We start from the raw sequence: 15416 nt of genomic DNA, 5'->3' as shown, positions 1-15416 counted from the left end.
CGGATCGCTTGTAGGAGTGGCTCCAGGGAGAGGGCGAATAGGAGAGGCGACAAGGGGCAGCCCTGTCTAGTGCCGTTCGCGATTCTAAAGGTAGTAGTTAGTGCGCCATTGACCCGTACTGACGCCCTTGGGGAGCTGTATAAGGCCGCGATCCATGTCATGGTCCGCTGTCCAACGCCCATATGCCGGAGAGTTCGGGACATATATGACCAATCCACCCGATCAAACGCTTTTTCCGCGTCTGTGGAGAGTAATAGCAGAGGTTTCCGGTATTTCCGTGCGTGGTGTTGTATGGAAAACAGGCGTAATGTACTGTCCCGTGCCTCTCGGCCTGGGATAAATCCTGTCTGGTCAACATGGATAATGTGCGGTAGGACCCTTTGGAGTCTGGTAGCTAGGACCTTTGTGAGGAGCTTCGTATCGACGTTCAGCAGGGAGATCGGGCGATAGCTGCTGCATTGTTCTGGATCCTTCCCAGGTTTGAGTATCACCGTGATAGTAGCCGTTAAGGATTCCATGCCAAACTGTGCCCCATCTGCTATCCTGTTAATAGCTTTAGTTAGCCATGGTAGTAATAGTGGGGCGAAGTGTTTGTAATAGCCCGTGGAGAATCCGTCCGGTCCCGGGGCCTTTCCCGATTTCGTACCTTTGAGCGCCGCGGCTAGGTCGTCGGTCGTAATTAGCTCGTCAATCATGAGTGCCGCATCTGGGTTTATCCTCGCTCGGATGTTGTCCTGTAGGTATGTCTGCTCTTGTTGTTCCAGGGCTCGTCGATGTGGTGTGTCTCGGGGTCGGTGTAGGTTATATAGCGAGGCGTAGTAGTCCCGAAACTCCCGTGCTATGTCCTCGGGGAATTGTGAGGTGGCTCCCGAGGCCAGGCGAATCTTACGTACCTGTGTGCGTGTTGTTTCTCCCCGTAGTAGCCGTGCTAGGTATTTTCCTCCTTTGTTCGCGTGCGTGTAAAAGAAGTTTTTCGATCTCTGGAGCGAACGTAGGTGTCGTTGTGTGAGGAGGGTTGTCAGGTTGCGTCGGGCTTCTGTGAGTTCAGTATAAGTTTCGACTAGTTGAGAGCGTTTGTGTTGAAGCTCGAGGCGTGAGATGGTACCGTAGAGGGCAGACATCGCTTGTGTTGTTTCTTTTCTTTTGCGGGTCGCGATACTGATAAGGGTGCCACGTATGACACTTTTATGTGCTTCCCATACGGGTACCGGAGATGTTTCGTCGGTCCCGTTTTCCTCAAAGTAGTGTTTCAAGGTTTGAGAGATCTCAGCCCGCACCGCTAGATCTTGGAGTAGGGACTCGTTTAGGCGCCAGGACCGGATCGCCGGCTTGAATAGTGGGGATTCCAGTTCTATCTGGACCGAGCCATGGTCCGACCATGTTGCCGGCTCAATGGATGCCTTTCTCAATCGCGATAGGCCGTCTTGTTTAATGAAAATATAGTCGATCCGGGAGTAACGGTTATGGATGGTCGAGTAGTATGTATAGTCTTTGCTAGCGGGGTGTAGTGTTCTCCAGCAATCAACTAAGGACAATTCCCCCAGGGACTTCCGTATGGATCTGATGTGGGTCTGAGGAAGGCTGCTGTGTCCCGTGGAGGAGTCCGTAAGTGGGTCCAAGGGGGTATTGAAGTCGCCTCCTACGATCAGGGCGCCCTCCGAGAAGTTGTGTAGTTTACGTAATGTTGTTCGTAGAAACCGTGCTTGCTTTGAGTTGGGTGCGTAAATTGATGCGAATGTGAATATTCTATCGGCTATTGTTCCCTTGAGGAAGAGGAAACGGCCCTGGTCGTCTGTCATCTTGTCTAATTCTTGGAATCCTAGGTCGGCAGCTATAAGTATCGCTACTCCTGCCCGTCGAGCCAGCGGGTGATTGTTATAGTAGTTGGTCGGGTAGTAGGTGTTACGGAGCTTGGGCGCCGCTCCGTCTCTGAAATGGGTTTCTTGGAGCATTGCGATTGATATGTGCTTCCGCCGAAGTGTCCTCAGTAGGTGGGAGCGCCGTTCTGGTATGTTTAATCCTCTGCAGTTAAGCGTCATGACTGTCATAGGGGAGTTTTGGTACGCCATGGTCTCTTCCGTTACTAGGTGTTTCCGACCTCAGGAGGTCCGCCTAAGCGGCACTAGGTACCCAGTCGGCGGCGCAGCCCCGTGAGGGTGTGTGTGTAGCGCTGTCCTATGGGTGTCCGTGTGTCCGGTCAGAGTCTATGTAGTAGTTCTCGGTTATTGTCTGTCGTGTCCCCGGTCCTTCCCCTGTAGTGCCAGCGTCCAGTCCTTTCGTGTGTGGGTTTGAGTGTGGGTGTAGGGTAGGTAGTGTAGGTTGGGGGATTAAAATAGGGGTGGGCAAAGGAGGCCCCCCTGTGGGGAGGTATCCCCGATGGATAGACGTTAGTACTATCCCGGTATCTACTTCGAGAAGGAGTAACACTTACGCCTCGGCGTGAGTGACCAGGCGTCACCCCGATGACCAGATCGGTGAGTGAGTGTGCCTGTGGCTCCGTCGAGATATTCGCGCAAGTGGTTATGTGGAGCGATGACTGGGGTCGAACCCTAGATCATGAAGCGTGTCTAGATGTGTAGTTAGGTATGGGTCAATAGTATCCGCTCCAACCGGTTCCTAGCCCGAGTGTTATTGATCATGGGAGATGTGGGTGTACCCAAAGGTGTCCAGTCCAGCAACATATACAAGTGAAGAAAAAAGATTAGTTAACAGCAATAACAGTTGACAAATATAAGGTCCTTAACATTTTCCGTTGGTCATATCAGCTACCACTCATTCCCATCTTGGTTCCCTATCAAGGTGTGGATGTTTCATTCTGTCCCCCCTTTCCTCCCCGTCCCATCCCATGTTTCTGCTGGCCTAAAACGTTATGTGTAGCGGGGTTTAAATAGGTTATGGTAGCTCGCTTTCCCCCGTCTCCTATCCCATGCTTAGTGCCCTCAAGTGCGGGAGGTCCCACTAGGTATACGGGTATAGCATGTAGGGGTGAGTCTCGTCCCCTCGTAGGTCACTGGGGTATGCGTGGTTGTGTTGTCCGTACCACAGTGAGTGGGGGCTACTGTAAAAGGTAGTGGTAGAGGTGTGGTCTAACCTGCATCGTGGGTACCACGGTGGTTCTCCTCTCTAAGTCCCATCCCCCTTCCCCCCCCGTAACGGCCCCCCCTCCGTAGCGTGTTTCTTTTACCCCTGCTACTTCTCTTATTCCTCTCCCTCCCCCACTCGCCACCCCCCCCCCCCCCCCGCAGAGCCCCACCCCCCACTGTGCGTCCCCCAGGTTTCCCTTCTTCATCGTAATATGTTCCCAATTACAATAGTGACATACAGAGCCGACCCTCCGGATCCCCCCCACCTCCCCAGCTCCCGCCCCCCCGTTTGCAGTACAGAGCTGATGTAGTGTGGTGCTAGCAAGATAATTAATGCGTGGTGTGCTTAAAAATGGCATGCATCAGCTTATGTTAACATATTGAATTCAAACAACCAGTGTTGTAAAGGAAAGCAATGATACTTATCACGTCCAATAATCAGATTCTGAGATGTAGTATACTGTTACAGTCCCGGTGTGCGAGTCAGAGAGTTCAATCCCACAATACTGGGCCTTGAGTCAAGGCGAGGGTCCAGCCCGATGGGGGGTGATCCGTTCAGCTTGTCCCGCCATTACCCCCGCCCCAAAAATGTCTGTTAGGAGCCCTTGAGTAGGTGACTGTGGATCAGGCCCCGCGTGTATGGGAGAGGGGGCAAGAGGGGGGGGGTGGGGGGAACAGAGTCCGGAGATGGCAGCAAACGTGGCCGTCAGGTAGAGCATCATCATGGGGGGGTATGGGCCTAGTCCATGGCGTTTGGCAAGTGTAGTAGGCATGCCATGTGTGTGTGGGCCAGCAGTCAGGTCCCGGCCAGTTTGGCAAGGGGAGGACAGTACCTTAATGTAGTGAGTGTCTCAGCATCGATGAGTCGGTGGATCTACGAGGTCGGTATTCAGTTCTGGGCCTCACGTGCTCCGCGTCGGTGATGGGCAGGTCCCGGCGGTGAGTGGTTTCTATGTCGGCGGGGCATACGTTGTGGTCTCATTCCAGGCCCCAGGATCCAATTCGGTATAGGTGTAGGAGGAAGCTCCAGCTCTTCCAGAAAGCTGGGGGCCTCATCTGGCCCGCGGAGCGTTACCCAGCCATTCCGGTGTCTTGCCGATAAGGAGAATGGGAAGCCCCACCTGTATGGTATATTGCGGTCTCGTAGTAAGGAGGTGATAGGCCGCAAGGCCCTTCTAGCGTCCAGGGTGATCGGAGACAGGTCATTGAACAGCGAAATTTGCACACCATGATAGTCCCATGTGGGTCGTGCCCTAGCTGCTTTCATGATAGCGTCTTTCGTGGCGAATGAGTGGATGCAGCAGATTATGTCTCTGGGGCCTTCCTCCAGGGATCGGGGACACAGGGCCCTATGTGCTCTTTCAAATCTGAGCGGTGGTAAGGTGTCGCCAGGCAGGATCAGACGAAATAACGCTGTTAGGGTGCCTTCCACGTCTTCTTCACCTTCTGCCTCGGGCATACCGCGGACCCTAATATTGCATCTGCGGCCGCGGTTGTCGAGGTCTTCGACTGACCTCCTCATTTGGAGCAGGAGGTCGCCTTGTCTCGTTATGGCAGTGTCGGTTGCTGTAATCCTGTGCGTTTGGGCCTCGTGGGAGTGTTCCAAGGCCTGTAGTCGGGCGCCTTGTGCCGTCACCTCCGTCCGGAGACCGGCTAGTTCCGCCCGCATTGCGTCTTGGATCGTGGTGGTCAGGACCAGGAGGTCTGCTTTCGTGGCCATCGCTGCTGATATCGTGCGGAGTTCGTCTCCGATGCCTTCCAATGAAGGTGTGTGGGTGCCGTCTCGTCCTGAGGGATGCGCCGCCATATTGGGGCCTTCGGCCTCGTCGTGCATATCGGCCGGTGCTTGTAAAAAGTCGTCCATCGGACCGTGAGATTGGCTGGACTGTGAGTTTCTGGGTGTCCCAGGGGGGTCACCCCTACGGTTTCGTCCCATGAGTGCTGAAATTTTGCTTTAAATTAGGGCTTTTGGAGAGCCGGTGGAGCGGAGCTCAGTGCTTATGCTTCCATCTCGGTCGACGTCCAGGCCACGCCCCAGTCCTGTCTATCTCAATAGCTTTTCTTTTAACGTATTGATTCCCTTAACTAAAAGGGCTAATTGTTGGGGTTTTTACTTATGAGTATTTTCATAAGTCACAATTTTCTAGTTGTTCAAACCATTCATCCATGAATTCTTGGTCGTCTTGATCTGAGGTGGGCATCCACTGGGAGTAATTTTTTCTTCTATATATTTTTTGAAAGTAGCTCTCTCCCATTTTAGTTTTATTTCTTTGCTCATAGCCTTTTTCTAATTTCATAAAGAGTAATCTTTTTGATTCTCTTTGGGGCATATGGTTGGGATATTCTATTGTATTATTTTCATTGAAAACATTCAAATCAATACTAAAGTTGTTTCTATATTCAAAGACAGACATATTACAAAGGCAAACAGAAAAAAAAAGTTTTAACAAAAATCTGGTCAGAAGGCTGATTACACCACCTGACTGTTTTAAAGCTATTGAAACAAGATAGGTCCCATACACTGTAAAACTTTGAGAAAGCCTTTTTGTAGGTAAAACGCGTTAGTTATATTTGGTTTTATTTTTTATCTACAAATAAAGTCAATTATTTTATACCACTTAGAGATTCCAGACCTATCTTTGAAGTTTTTAACCAGGGGATTCATGCATCAATATCCTTGGTGGTGATCATACCACCTAGGCCCATTGGGATTGAGCAATACCTATATTTGCTCTCCATTTGTGAGTATCTCTCTTTTTATTTTATTTTATCCTGTTCAATACATACAGAGCACTATATTCTGTTTTTATTCCTTCTCCTGTATACTGAGGACATCTGACTGCCAGACTGTGGCACAACAACTAAGAACACTGGGAATAACATCTGCAAACAAGCACAAGGATTACCACCATATCCACAGACGGAGATTGTTCCGTCCACACGCATAAATCTGAAGCTGAACATAAGATCCAAAAAATTGTAAGTGCAATTAGATTTTTCACATTCAAATAGAATTTATAATATACTACACTATATTACGTTCTCTCTTCTTATTCCACATACTGATATGTAAAAGATAGGTAGTTTAGGGATCCTGCTAGTGTACCTAATATAAAGGATAAAACATAGCGCAATATTGCACTCAAAAATTTCAGATGGTAAGAGCGTTTTATAGGTGCCACCCTCGATGTAAATAGGGGGCTTGGGTTCCTCCTTAGGTGATAGCCGTTGGATACCTGGGCCAGTATGGTGGTTCAGAAATCTCCAGCCAATAGGATAATCCAAAACCAGTATTTATTCACATATGACGTATAAATGTATAAAATACATAAAGCAAATATATAAGAAAAGTCCAGAGGTCCTACGCCTTTCGTTCTTAAGAACTTCCTCAGGGACCAAATCACATAAAACAATAATAGTATTAGACAAATCAAACCCCAAAATGCAATCTAAAAACACTCTTCCCTCAGTCCTCTTTAAATAGGGCTAGAGGAGAGGGAGAGATTGAAAATTTTAGTGAGAGGCAGAGCAAGAGAAGGAGACAAAGTGCGGATGAGATACAAGGGAATAGGATCGAGGGAACAGGTGGTGGAGCGGGAGGCACGGAGGAGAGCAGAAACCAATTCTGCTTTAGTGGGTGCAAATGAACATAGGACAGCTGAGGGAGTGTGGTTAGGGGAAAAGTTGGTAGTGGATGGAGAGAGATGAGAGATCTCTTCCGATTGTAGAAATCTCAGTGAAGTGAGTTGCAAAGTTTGTGGCGGTCAAGTTGGTAGGAGGAGGAGGAGGCATGACAGGGCACAGAAGAGAGTTAAAAGCATAAAACAGTAATTTGGGTTTGAGGGAGAGTGTGGTTATGAGTGTATTGAAGAAGTTTTCTTTTGAAGAGGAAAGAGCCAGACTGTAGGAGCTCAGCATAAATTTATAGTGGAGGAAGTCAGACGCAGAGTGAGATTTTCTCCAGCAGCGTTCAGCAGTTCTGGAACATTTTTGGCAGTATCAGGTCAGCTTGGTGTGCCAGGGATGTAATTGGGGGCGCTTAGTGCATTGAAGTGTAGGAGGTGCCATGATGTCTAGTTGAGAGGAGAGATTGGAGTTGTAGAGGGAGGTTGCAGTGCTAGGGCAGGTGAGATTTGAGATGGGTGAAAGGAGACTTTGGAGGTTGGTGGAGAATTCCTGTAGGTCAAGACAATGGAGGTTTCTGCAAGACTGATGTGGTGTACTTTTGGTACGGGGTATGCGGAAGTCAATAGACAGCAGATGGTGGTCAGATAGAGGAAATGGAACATTGGAGAGAAGCAGGCGCAGCACTAGTGGTGGTGGTGTTGGGAGGTGGATCAGGAAACAGCCTCCGTGTACAAGAAGGAAACTGCTTAGAAACACGATTCACAGTCCTGCTGCTAATCTTTGGGCCAAACTTGCTCTGACTGGCACCTCACAGGGTGCTTCTTGTTATAGAGAAAGACGCTTGGAGTAAAACCCCCTTTTGTTTCACTCATTGTGCTACTACTACTAGTAGCAGTACTAGCCACAGTGCTCACCATAAACATCCCTGCTGGTTTCTGTTTACCATAGAAAATACTGGAGGTGCTAGGTTTTGCTGCACTAATGCCTGCTATTGGTGCCTTTCCTTGACCAGGATCTTGCACCAACAGGCCTGAAAAACGAGACAAAGAGCTTGGCCTCCTAGGCGGTGAGTTTGACATAGCAGCAGAACTACTTAATCCGCCTAAGCTGACGCAAAGGTTGCATACTCAAACTACTACCTGTGACGGTGGTGGCGGCTGACTGAACCTCCCTAACTTTACTAGTAGATAAAAGCTAGTTTAAGTTTAAGAAAATGAGGAAATATAATGAAAAAAGTAAAGCATGGTGTTTTGAAACTGAACTTTATTTTTTTGTAAATTGAAAACATATGATTTAAAGTTTCGAACCATGCTGATATATAGATCAACACAGTTTTAAAAATGTATTTAAAAAAAAAAAATAGAGACTAGTACTGAGGCAGATTTATTCACTTCAGTGTTTTCTGAGAGACTATGCAAAACTGCACTGTCTGCCGTGAGCAGTCTGCCAACAAGTACTCCCAGCACGACTACTGCAAACAGAGACACGGGCTAGACGATTAAAAAATGAATTATTCGAGAATTTTCAAATGTTTTTAAAAATAGTTTAACTGGAATTTATATACTATTATTCAAATTAGAAAGATACTACAACTTTTGCTAATACAAAAAAAAAAAAAAAGATGTACTACAGCTACTCTGAAGCTTAGCTTAGTGCAGTCCCATAGTCAATTTGTCATGAATTAAAGTAAACCAAATAAACAGCAACTAGTTAGTTTCACTGATTGCTGTAAAAAAAGAAAACCACACACTAACCGAACTAGAAAAATCAGTTGACATTTCTCTGCTGATGCTGATGGGAGCAAAAAAAAGAAATAGACACTAAAAGACACTTTTAGTGGGAAATGTTTAAAACAACACTAGACTATTTGACTAGTGTTTTCTGTCCTAACAAAGCACAAATAAACTGTACTACAAAAGATATTAGATATTGTAAATTGAAAATAATTATATTAACTCAATTTAAAAAAATGTCATTAATTGACATAAAAAAAAAATGTCTATAGTCACCAGAACAACTACAGCTTAATGTAGTTGTTCTGTTGAGTATAATAGATACCTTCAGGCATTTTTATGCAAACACTGCCTGTTCAGAGAAAAGGCAGTGTTTACATTGCCCCTAGGGACACCTCCAAGTGGTCAGTCCTCAGATGGCCACTGGAGGGGCTTGCTGGCTCAGTGCTGCACAATAAGCAGCCCTGCCGTTCAGCGTCCCCACGCTCTGCATGGGGACGCTGAATTTTCCTCATAGAGATGAAGTGATTCAATGCATCTCTATGAGGAAGTGCCGATTGGCCAAAACTGTGTTTGGCCCCGCCCCTTGCAGATTTTAGCCAATCCGATTGGATAAAAAGCTGCCATTTTGATGGTCACCAAGGGGGCGTGGTCAGCACCAGCGGACCCGTGGAGAGCGGGAAGTAAGGGGAGTTTTAACCCATTCTGAGAGGGCTAAGGGGGTGGGGAGGGGGCAAGCCACCTAAATGGTGGGTTTTCACTATAGGGTCAGGGTTACATGTTTGTGCTCCTGGCCCTATAGTGATACTTTAACTCTTACACCGACTGCCTGGAAAGCAAGCACACACAGCCAGTGAGTGAGTGACACAAAAATCAGTTCAGTCACTGAGACTCTATGCTAGTAGTGGTAATTTTACTGCCACTGATTAAACAACCTATGTGTGTGGATTCAGTTAAAAAGTTAAAACATAGTCGCACACACTTAGCTGAGACTGACAGAAAAGGAACTCTCTCGCTAGCACCCAGAATGAAACACTGCAGAATCTCTATGAGATGAATGCCTAACAAATCAACTAGTATGACTTTGTTAGTTTTAATTTAAAAGGCTAATTTAATTTAAAACTAATCTAGTCTACCCCCAGCGCAGAAGCCCTTATGCCCACTAAGCTAAAGGTCTTGATTGATTCTACGAACTCTAAATTTAAAATCAATTTAGGCTAATTTTTTATTTTTAAATTAAAAAAGCAGAGTAGCTGTAAAACCTGGTTGCTGTAGGCAGTAAGCATGTAGGGAAGGCAGGCACTGGTAGTCAACAGCACAGCAGTGCACAGCTCTCAGAAAGCACAAAAATGAAAAAAATAATTATCGGGAATAGTCTATCAAATTTAACAAGTTGTGAGAAATGGCAGACACACCAAGACTCACAGAAAATCTCTAATAAGCAATATAGCTAGCACAGCGTGTCACCATCAAAGCTTAGTCAAAGAAGGGCAGAGAAAAATCCCCTGCCTGCTTTTATGCAGCTGTTTGGTTAATTATTTTTAACCCATGCTAAAGCACGCACCATTGGATAAGCCCCTATGGCAACATGTCACAGGAGTGAGCTGATTGGACAAATGAAAAACAGCTCACTCCCATACCCCTCCTCTTTGTTTCAAACAAGGCATCCAAATTAATAAATAAATGAATGGAGGCGAATTAGTTCACTCTCCCATCCTTATGTTGTCCATGTGCTAAAGCAATGTATTGAAAAAAGTGGAATGGTTCATCTGAATGCACGAATGACTCTTTCGTTCTGTCCGCGATCGGTCATTCCGCTCACTCTCATCATACCTTTACTTATAAAATATATGAGCGTGAACAGAACAAACGAATGAACAACAAACATAGAAACATCTGTGCATTGAGATTGCTTGCAGTTTGCAATACATACATTAACAGACAGCACACTGCCTGTCTGTAATTCAAAATGCCTAACAACAACTCCAAATGAATGAATGGCACATACCTTTGGCACCCACTTGTTGGTTTAGCTCACTTCCTTCAGATTTTATGAAAGTAGGGCGAAATCATGAATGGGCGCCAATTAGGTCAGTCATTTTGTTCGTCTCTCTATTAGTTATTCGGACGAATGAACAAAAATTAAGATTTTCATTAGAAAATCAATTTTTCTGAATACGAATGCCCAAGTCTAATATATATATATATATATATACATATACATATATATACATATACACACACACACAATCTAATATATTTTGGCATTTCCACTGAACACATTGCCAAAATTTCAAACCTGCTTCAGTCAAGACAGTGCCTCGCCCCAAAAGTAATTCAAAACCATGAATAAAATTTTTAAAAAGTAAAAAAAAAAAAAAACTGTCAACTAACCTCATGTATTAAGGGGTTAGTTATTTTCAAAATAAAAAGTTCACTGTAAATATTTTACAATTCATATGAAAAAAACACAGCAAAGCACAAAATAAATATATTTGCAATATGAAAGTTAGTGTCCAATCTCACACATATATATATTGTCACATTATTGACATAATTTTTTCACACAACAAGTTCCATTTTGTGGAAACGTCCTCATCTTGAGAACATGTTCTTAGTAAAGTACTTAACAGAAATGCAGTTTCTTTGGGGCAAAACTTACTGCCCACTAAACCATTTTGAAGTTCATCAGACAATTCTTCTGGAAGCCAAAAATCAGGAAACTCTATGAAGCAAGTCTCTATGTAACCATTTTTTATTTCCATTGTTAGATTGACATTCAGAAAGGACTGCTTGTACATAATCTGAAAAGAGGTTGCAAGTCCAAATTTTGGTGTTTTTCCATAAATCCATTCCCAAGTGGATAGCTCTCTCTTCTTCTGAGATATACCAGAAAATAATGTTTCATTGCTTGGATCTATATGCTGAACACTGGGTTTATTGTCATAAAGAGCAGAATACTCTGAAGACACAGCTTCCATCACAGCTTCACAGGTCAAAGTAGAGTCTGCCTGAGATAGGTTTCTGACAAGTGATGGCACACTTGCTGTAGCATTACTCTCTATACCTCGGTAAGGGCTTTGTAGAACAAATGGCAGCAGAGAGCTATTTGCGCTACATAAGAGTGTACAGTGATGATAAGCAACATTCCTTCCAAGCTTTGCTGCAGTACCAGAAATTTTAAATTTTTCATCTAAAAATAGGTCATACCTAGGTGTTGCTTGTACATTCAAAAGAGGTTGCAAGGATTTAAGAGCCCTAATAACCAAGTTGAGATTCTCTACTCTATCATACTTTTTCCTTGTTGTGAAGAATGTTAAATTTATGTTTCCGAGGTCATGATAAACTGTCCCACCACCACTCCTTCTCCTTGCCAAGCAGATTCCTTCTTTTCTCATTAGATGGAGATTGCATTCTTTCCAGGGATTCTGGTGCCTGCCAATAACCACAGAAGGTGAATTTCTCCACAAAAATAATACATTCTTCTCCTCTAAGTTCATGTGATCATGTATCCAGTCTTCCACAGCTAGGTTTTCGTAAACATTATTAGAGAGAGAGTGCAGGATAACACCTTGTTTTGTAGAGCTTCCAAATGTTGCTGCTGCCAACCGACATACAGACATTAGGCGTACACTTCTTATCTTGTAGTGAACCAACATTTTGGGCTAACATAGAAGAAAAAAATAATAATAATAATAATTAGCTGTGTTTTTACACACTAGGTAGTAAAAACATAACATTATGTAATGATTCACTAAAAAAAAAAAATAGCATAACATTTATTTAAACACAGGATACATAGTTACAGTAATGTGAATCAACTGCTGTTCAAGACACGAATTATTGCAAAAAAAAAAAAAAAGCAACGTTAAGCTAAAAATGAAAATAAAGTTTTTGCCCGTCCTTTAAAGAAACATGGAGATAAAAAGTTTAGAGATTAAATGGTATATTTTATCTTACAGTTTTCAGGTTGTGAAATAGGCACACAGGCACCTAAATAAATTTTTGTTTTACATATAGTACATCATATCTCACATCATTATGCGAACACTCCATGCACTATGCACCATAACTACTACTAAAGCCCAAGCAGTAGTTATGGTGCCAGTAGTGCCCTGGCATCCTCCTAGAGTAAGGACAGCAACTTACTTGGGTTACCCAGACAGGAGAAGCCATGTGTCTCCTCTGAGCAAAGCACAGCAAATGAGCATCCCTGCACAACCCTTCTTACAACAGTGGAGCTAACCAGATTCTAATGCACAGAAGCAGGGGCTGGAACCACTGAAGCCGAGCAGGACTTAGGTAACTTGTCAAACCGTTCATCTCATGGTATGATGTTTGGAGTGTTCATTTAAAATATTTATCTCACATTCTGTGTTAAATGAACTGCTCAGTACATGACAGTGTACAGCAAATCTTTTATTAAATTCAAAATTATAGCAAACTGATATCCAAATGTAAAATCTAGGGGGGGGAAAGGCTGATTTAGGTAAATTCTGCAACCCAGCTATAGTGAAAGCATTGCAATTTAGCCTACATTTTGCCATCAGACTTCAGTTTGCTACAAATCAAAGTTTTGTGAATAAACCTCTCAAGTATGGGTTGATAAGAATTCCAACTTTTATGACTAAATACGCAAACTAGACAAATTTTCCAAGTCAGCTATGTTTTCATTTCTGCTACTTTGAACTCATATCTAAATTGACTTGAAGGGTTACTGCATCAGGACCACGTCAGTGTTTTGAAGTTGTCACGGTGCCTAGAGTCTGTACGTGCAGCATTTTCCTATGAAATAAGTTCACCCTCTCCATGTCCGTCATCGCCATTGGGGTGTCACTAGACAGCCCGGAAATTCCCTGTCAATTCTGTGTATATTTCTGTGCACAGAGTTTCGTTCGTTGGCTGAGAACGCCCAGCTGATGCTCTCAACCAATGAATGGCCAACAGGATTGGCATCCGGCTACTGTAGCTCTGCATAACCAGATGCACATCGCCGGCCATTAGGAGACCTTAACATCCCGTGGGGACCCAGGTAAGAGGGAAATGCCACGCAAATCACAATGTTGAAAATAACCCTGACTATGTTATCTACAGCTATCATTGAGTTTGGGCAAGCAAATTAATTAATCAACAGGATGGTACACAAGACCAAAGTAGCTATATACCATCATTCTCAATTATGCCACACATCACCAGATTATGTGACTGGTGTCACCTGACACACTGAACTACAAGAAGTAGCAGACTCAGAGTAAGGTCAGTGTGCCATGCACCAAGGACATCTCTTACTGTCTGAACTCCTGTGAGATACAGAAGGTATTAAATAGCTTTTAATAATGTGTAACACGAAAACTCTGGACTCCCCCATGCATAGGATCAGGGGAAAGAAGAAGCCAAAATAGATGACAATTATTATTCAACAGGAAACAACCCAGAAACATGGAATGAGCTGTCATTAACAGCCATAGGGCTTGCTCTACCCTGACCATATACAGAGATAGAGCATTGCCCATAGGGCAGTGAGCAATGCATGGCTGCTTGCTGTATACTGCGATATGGTCAAACAATTAATGTGTCTAAGGGGTTAAACCCAAATTATGACAAACTGGAGGATCATTAAAGGAACATTATGACATGTCTGATACTAGCTGTTAGAGCTTGCCCTGTGAGTGCCACCGAGGTGTGTCCCTTTATGTCGCTGTATAGCCGCTAACATGCAATACCTGTCTTGTTTATTACTCGTGCTCGGAAGCCGGTCTACTTGTATAGCGCGATGACATCATATTCCTTGGCCGGCCGGGCACGCATGCGCAAAGCTGTGTGTGTGCCGCGCCACCTATCGGCAAAACAGTGATAGAACACCCTGTGTTTGTGTCTGGAACCCGTGTAGTGATCTGAATGGTCAATATAAATATATACACAAACCAGGTACTAAACATTACACTATAAGTACAATGGAAAGTGAGATTTTAACTGGCAGGCATGGCACCCCAAACAGTATCGTGGAATAACAGAAATGATGTGTGTGACTTCTTTGTGGCAGAGTGATATGTTATAAAAAGTGGTGCGAAAATGGTATTCACAATGCGATTTGCTTGCTGGTTTCCGTGGTGATTGTCTAATGTTGTTGTTATTTTTACTTTAGACCACTTTATAGAATAAAACATAAATTTTTATAAAGTTCCCTCATGTCCTTTTTAATGCTGCCCTGTTAGGTTGGTCCAGTTCAATGTATGAAAGAGAACTAACTTAAAACGTGTTATCAACTGCAGTGACTATGGCACATATATTCATGTAAACAGTAAATAATTTTATATCAATGGAAGCTAGGTGAGCTTACACGTTAATGGCCATTGCAGTGATAATAAAAAAAAACTCCATGTGACAAATTCCCCTCTCCAAGTGAGTTTGCCTCGAGCTCCTGGAGGAGCCTGCTTGCCAGCCTCCTGCCCACAGGCTATGGACCCTGTAAAATGTAATGTAAAAGTCGCCGTTCGTGTATTTGGACTGTATGGTTTGGGAACCGAACAGCTGCACGAACTGAAGACCACACGGGAGCTTGTTAAGCCTAATTGCTACTTTGTAGCAATTTCCACCGCAGTGTTCTAAGTGTTCGTCTCGGTGGCTTCATTTCCTAATGACGACTACGAGGTGGCGGCCATCTTATTCTCATGAACACAAGCAGCAGCGTTTTGTCGTCGAGCTCATAGAACTATTTTCAGACACTGAAACTCCCGAGCACCGCTGGACTTCCATGATCACCTGTGTTCGGTTTCATAACACTTAGGAAGACACTGTTCAGTGGAAATGTTCCCACGAACAAGGTGAACAAGCTCCAGGGTAATAACATTGACTATGTTCGGTTTTTAAACTACCGAACTAGACTTACCACAAGCCCTGATTCTCTGGAACTGTTTTGGGCATGGGACCATGCGTGCGGTCGGTCAAATTATGACTTCCAGGAAATCCCTGA

The 15416-nt window shown here is 44.3% G+C and overlaps 1 protein-coding gene across 1 annotated transcript; it reads right to left on the bottom strand.

Annotated features, from left to right (window-relative positions):
* Positions 1-10963: 10963 nt before the first annotated feature.
* On the bottom strand, positions 10964-14231 carry LIPT1 (lipoyltransferase 1). Its single transcript, XM_063444353.1, has 2 exons — positions 14167-14231; positions 10964-12108 (listed from the first exon to the last, which is right to left on the bottom strand). Exon 2 carries the CDS (start codon positions 12100-12102, stop codon positions 10984-10986), a length of 1119 nt encoding a protein of 372 aa, XP_063300423.1. The 5' UTR covers positions 12103-12108; positions 14167-14231; the 3' UTR covers positions 10964-10983.
* Between the last annotated feature and the right edge of the window lie 1185 nt (positions 14232-15416).

The sequence above is a fragment of the Pelobates fuscus genome, chromosome 1 (genome assembly GCF_036172605.1).
Source record: "Pelobates fuscus isolate aPelFus1 chromosome 1, aPelFus1.pri, whole genome shotgun sequence".
Classification (NCBI taxonomy): Eukaryota; Metazoa; Chordata; class Amphibia; order Anura; family Pelobatidae; genus Pelobates; species Pelobates fuscus.
Note: the sequence above shows the minus strand (reverse complement) of the source record. Positions and strands in the feature narration are given on the sequence as shown.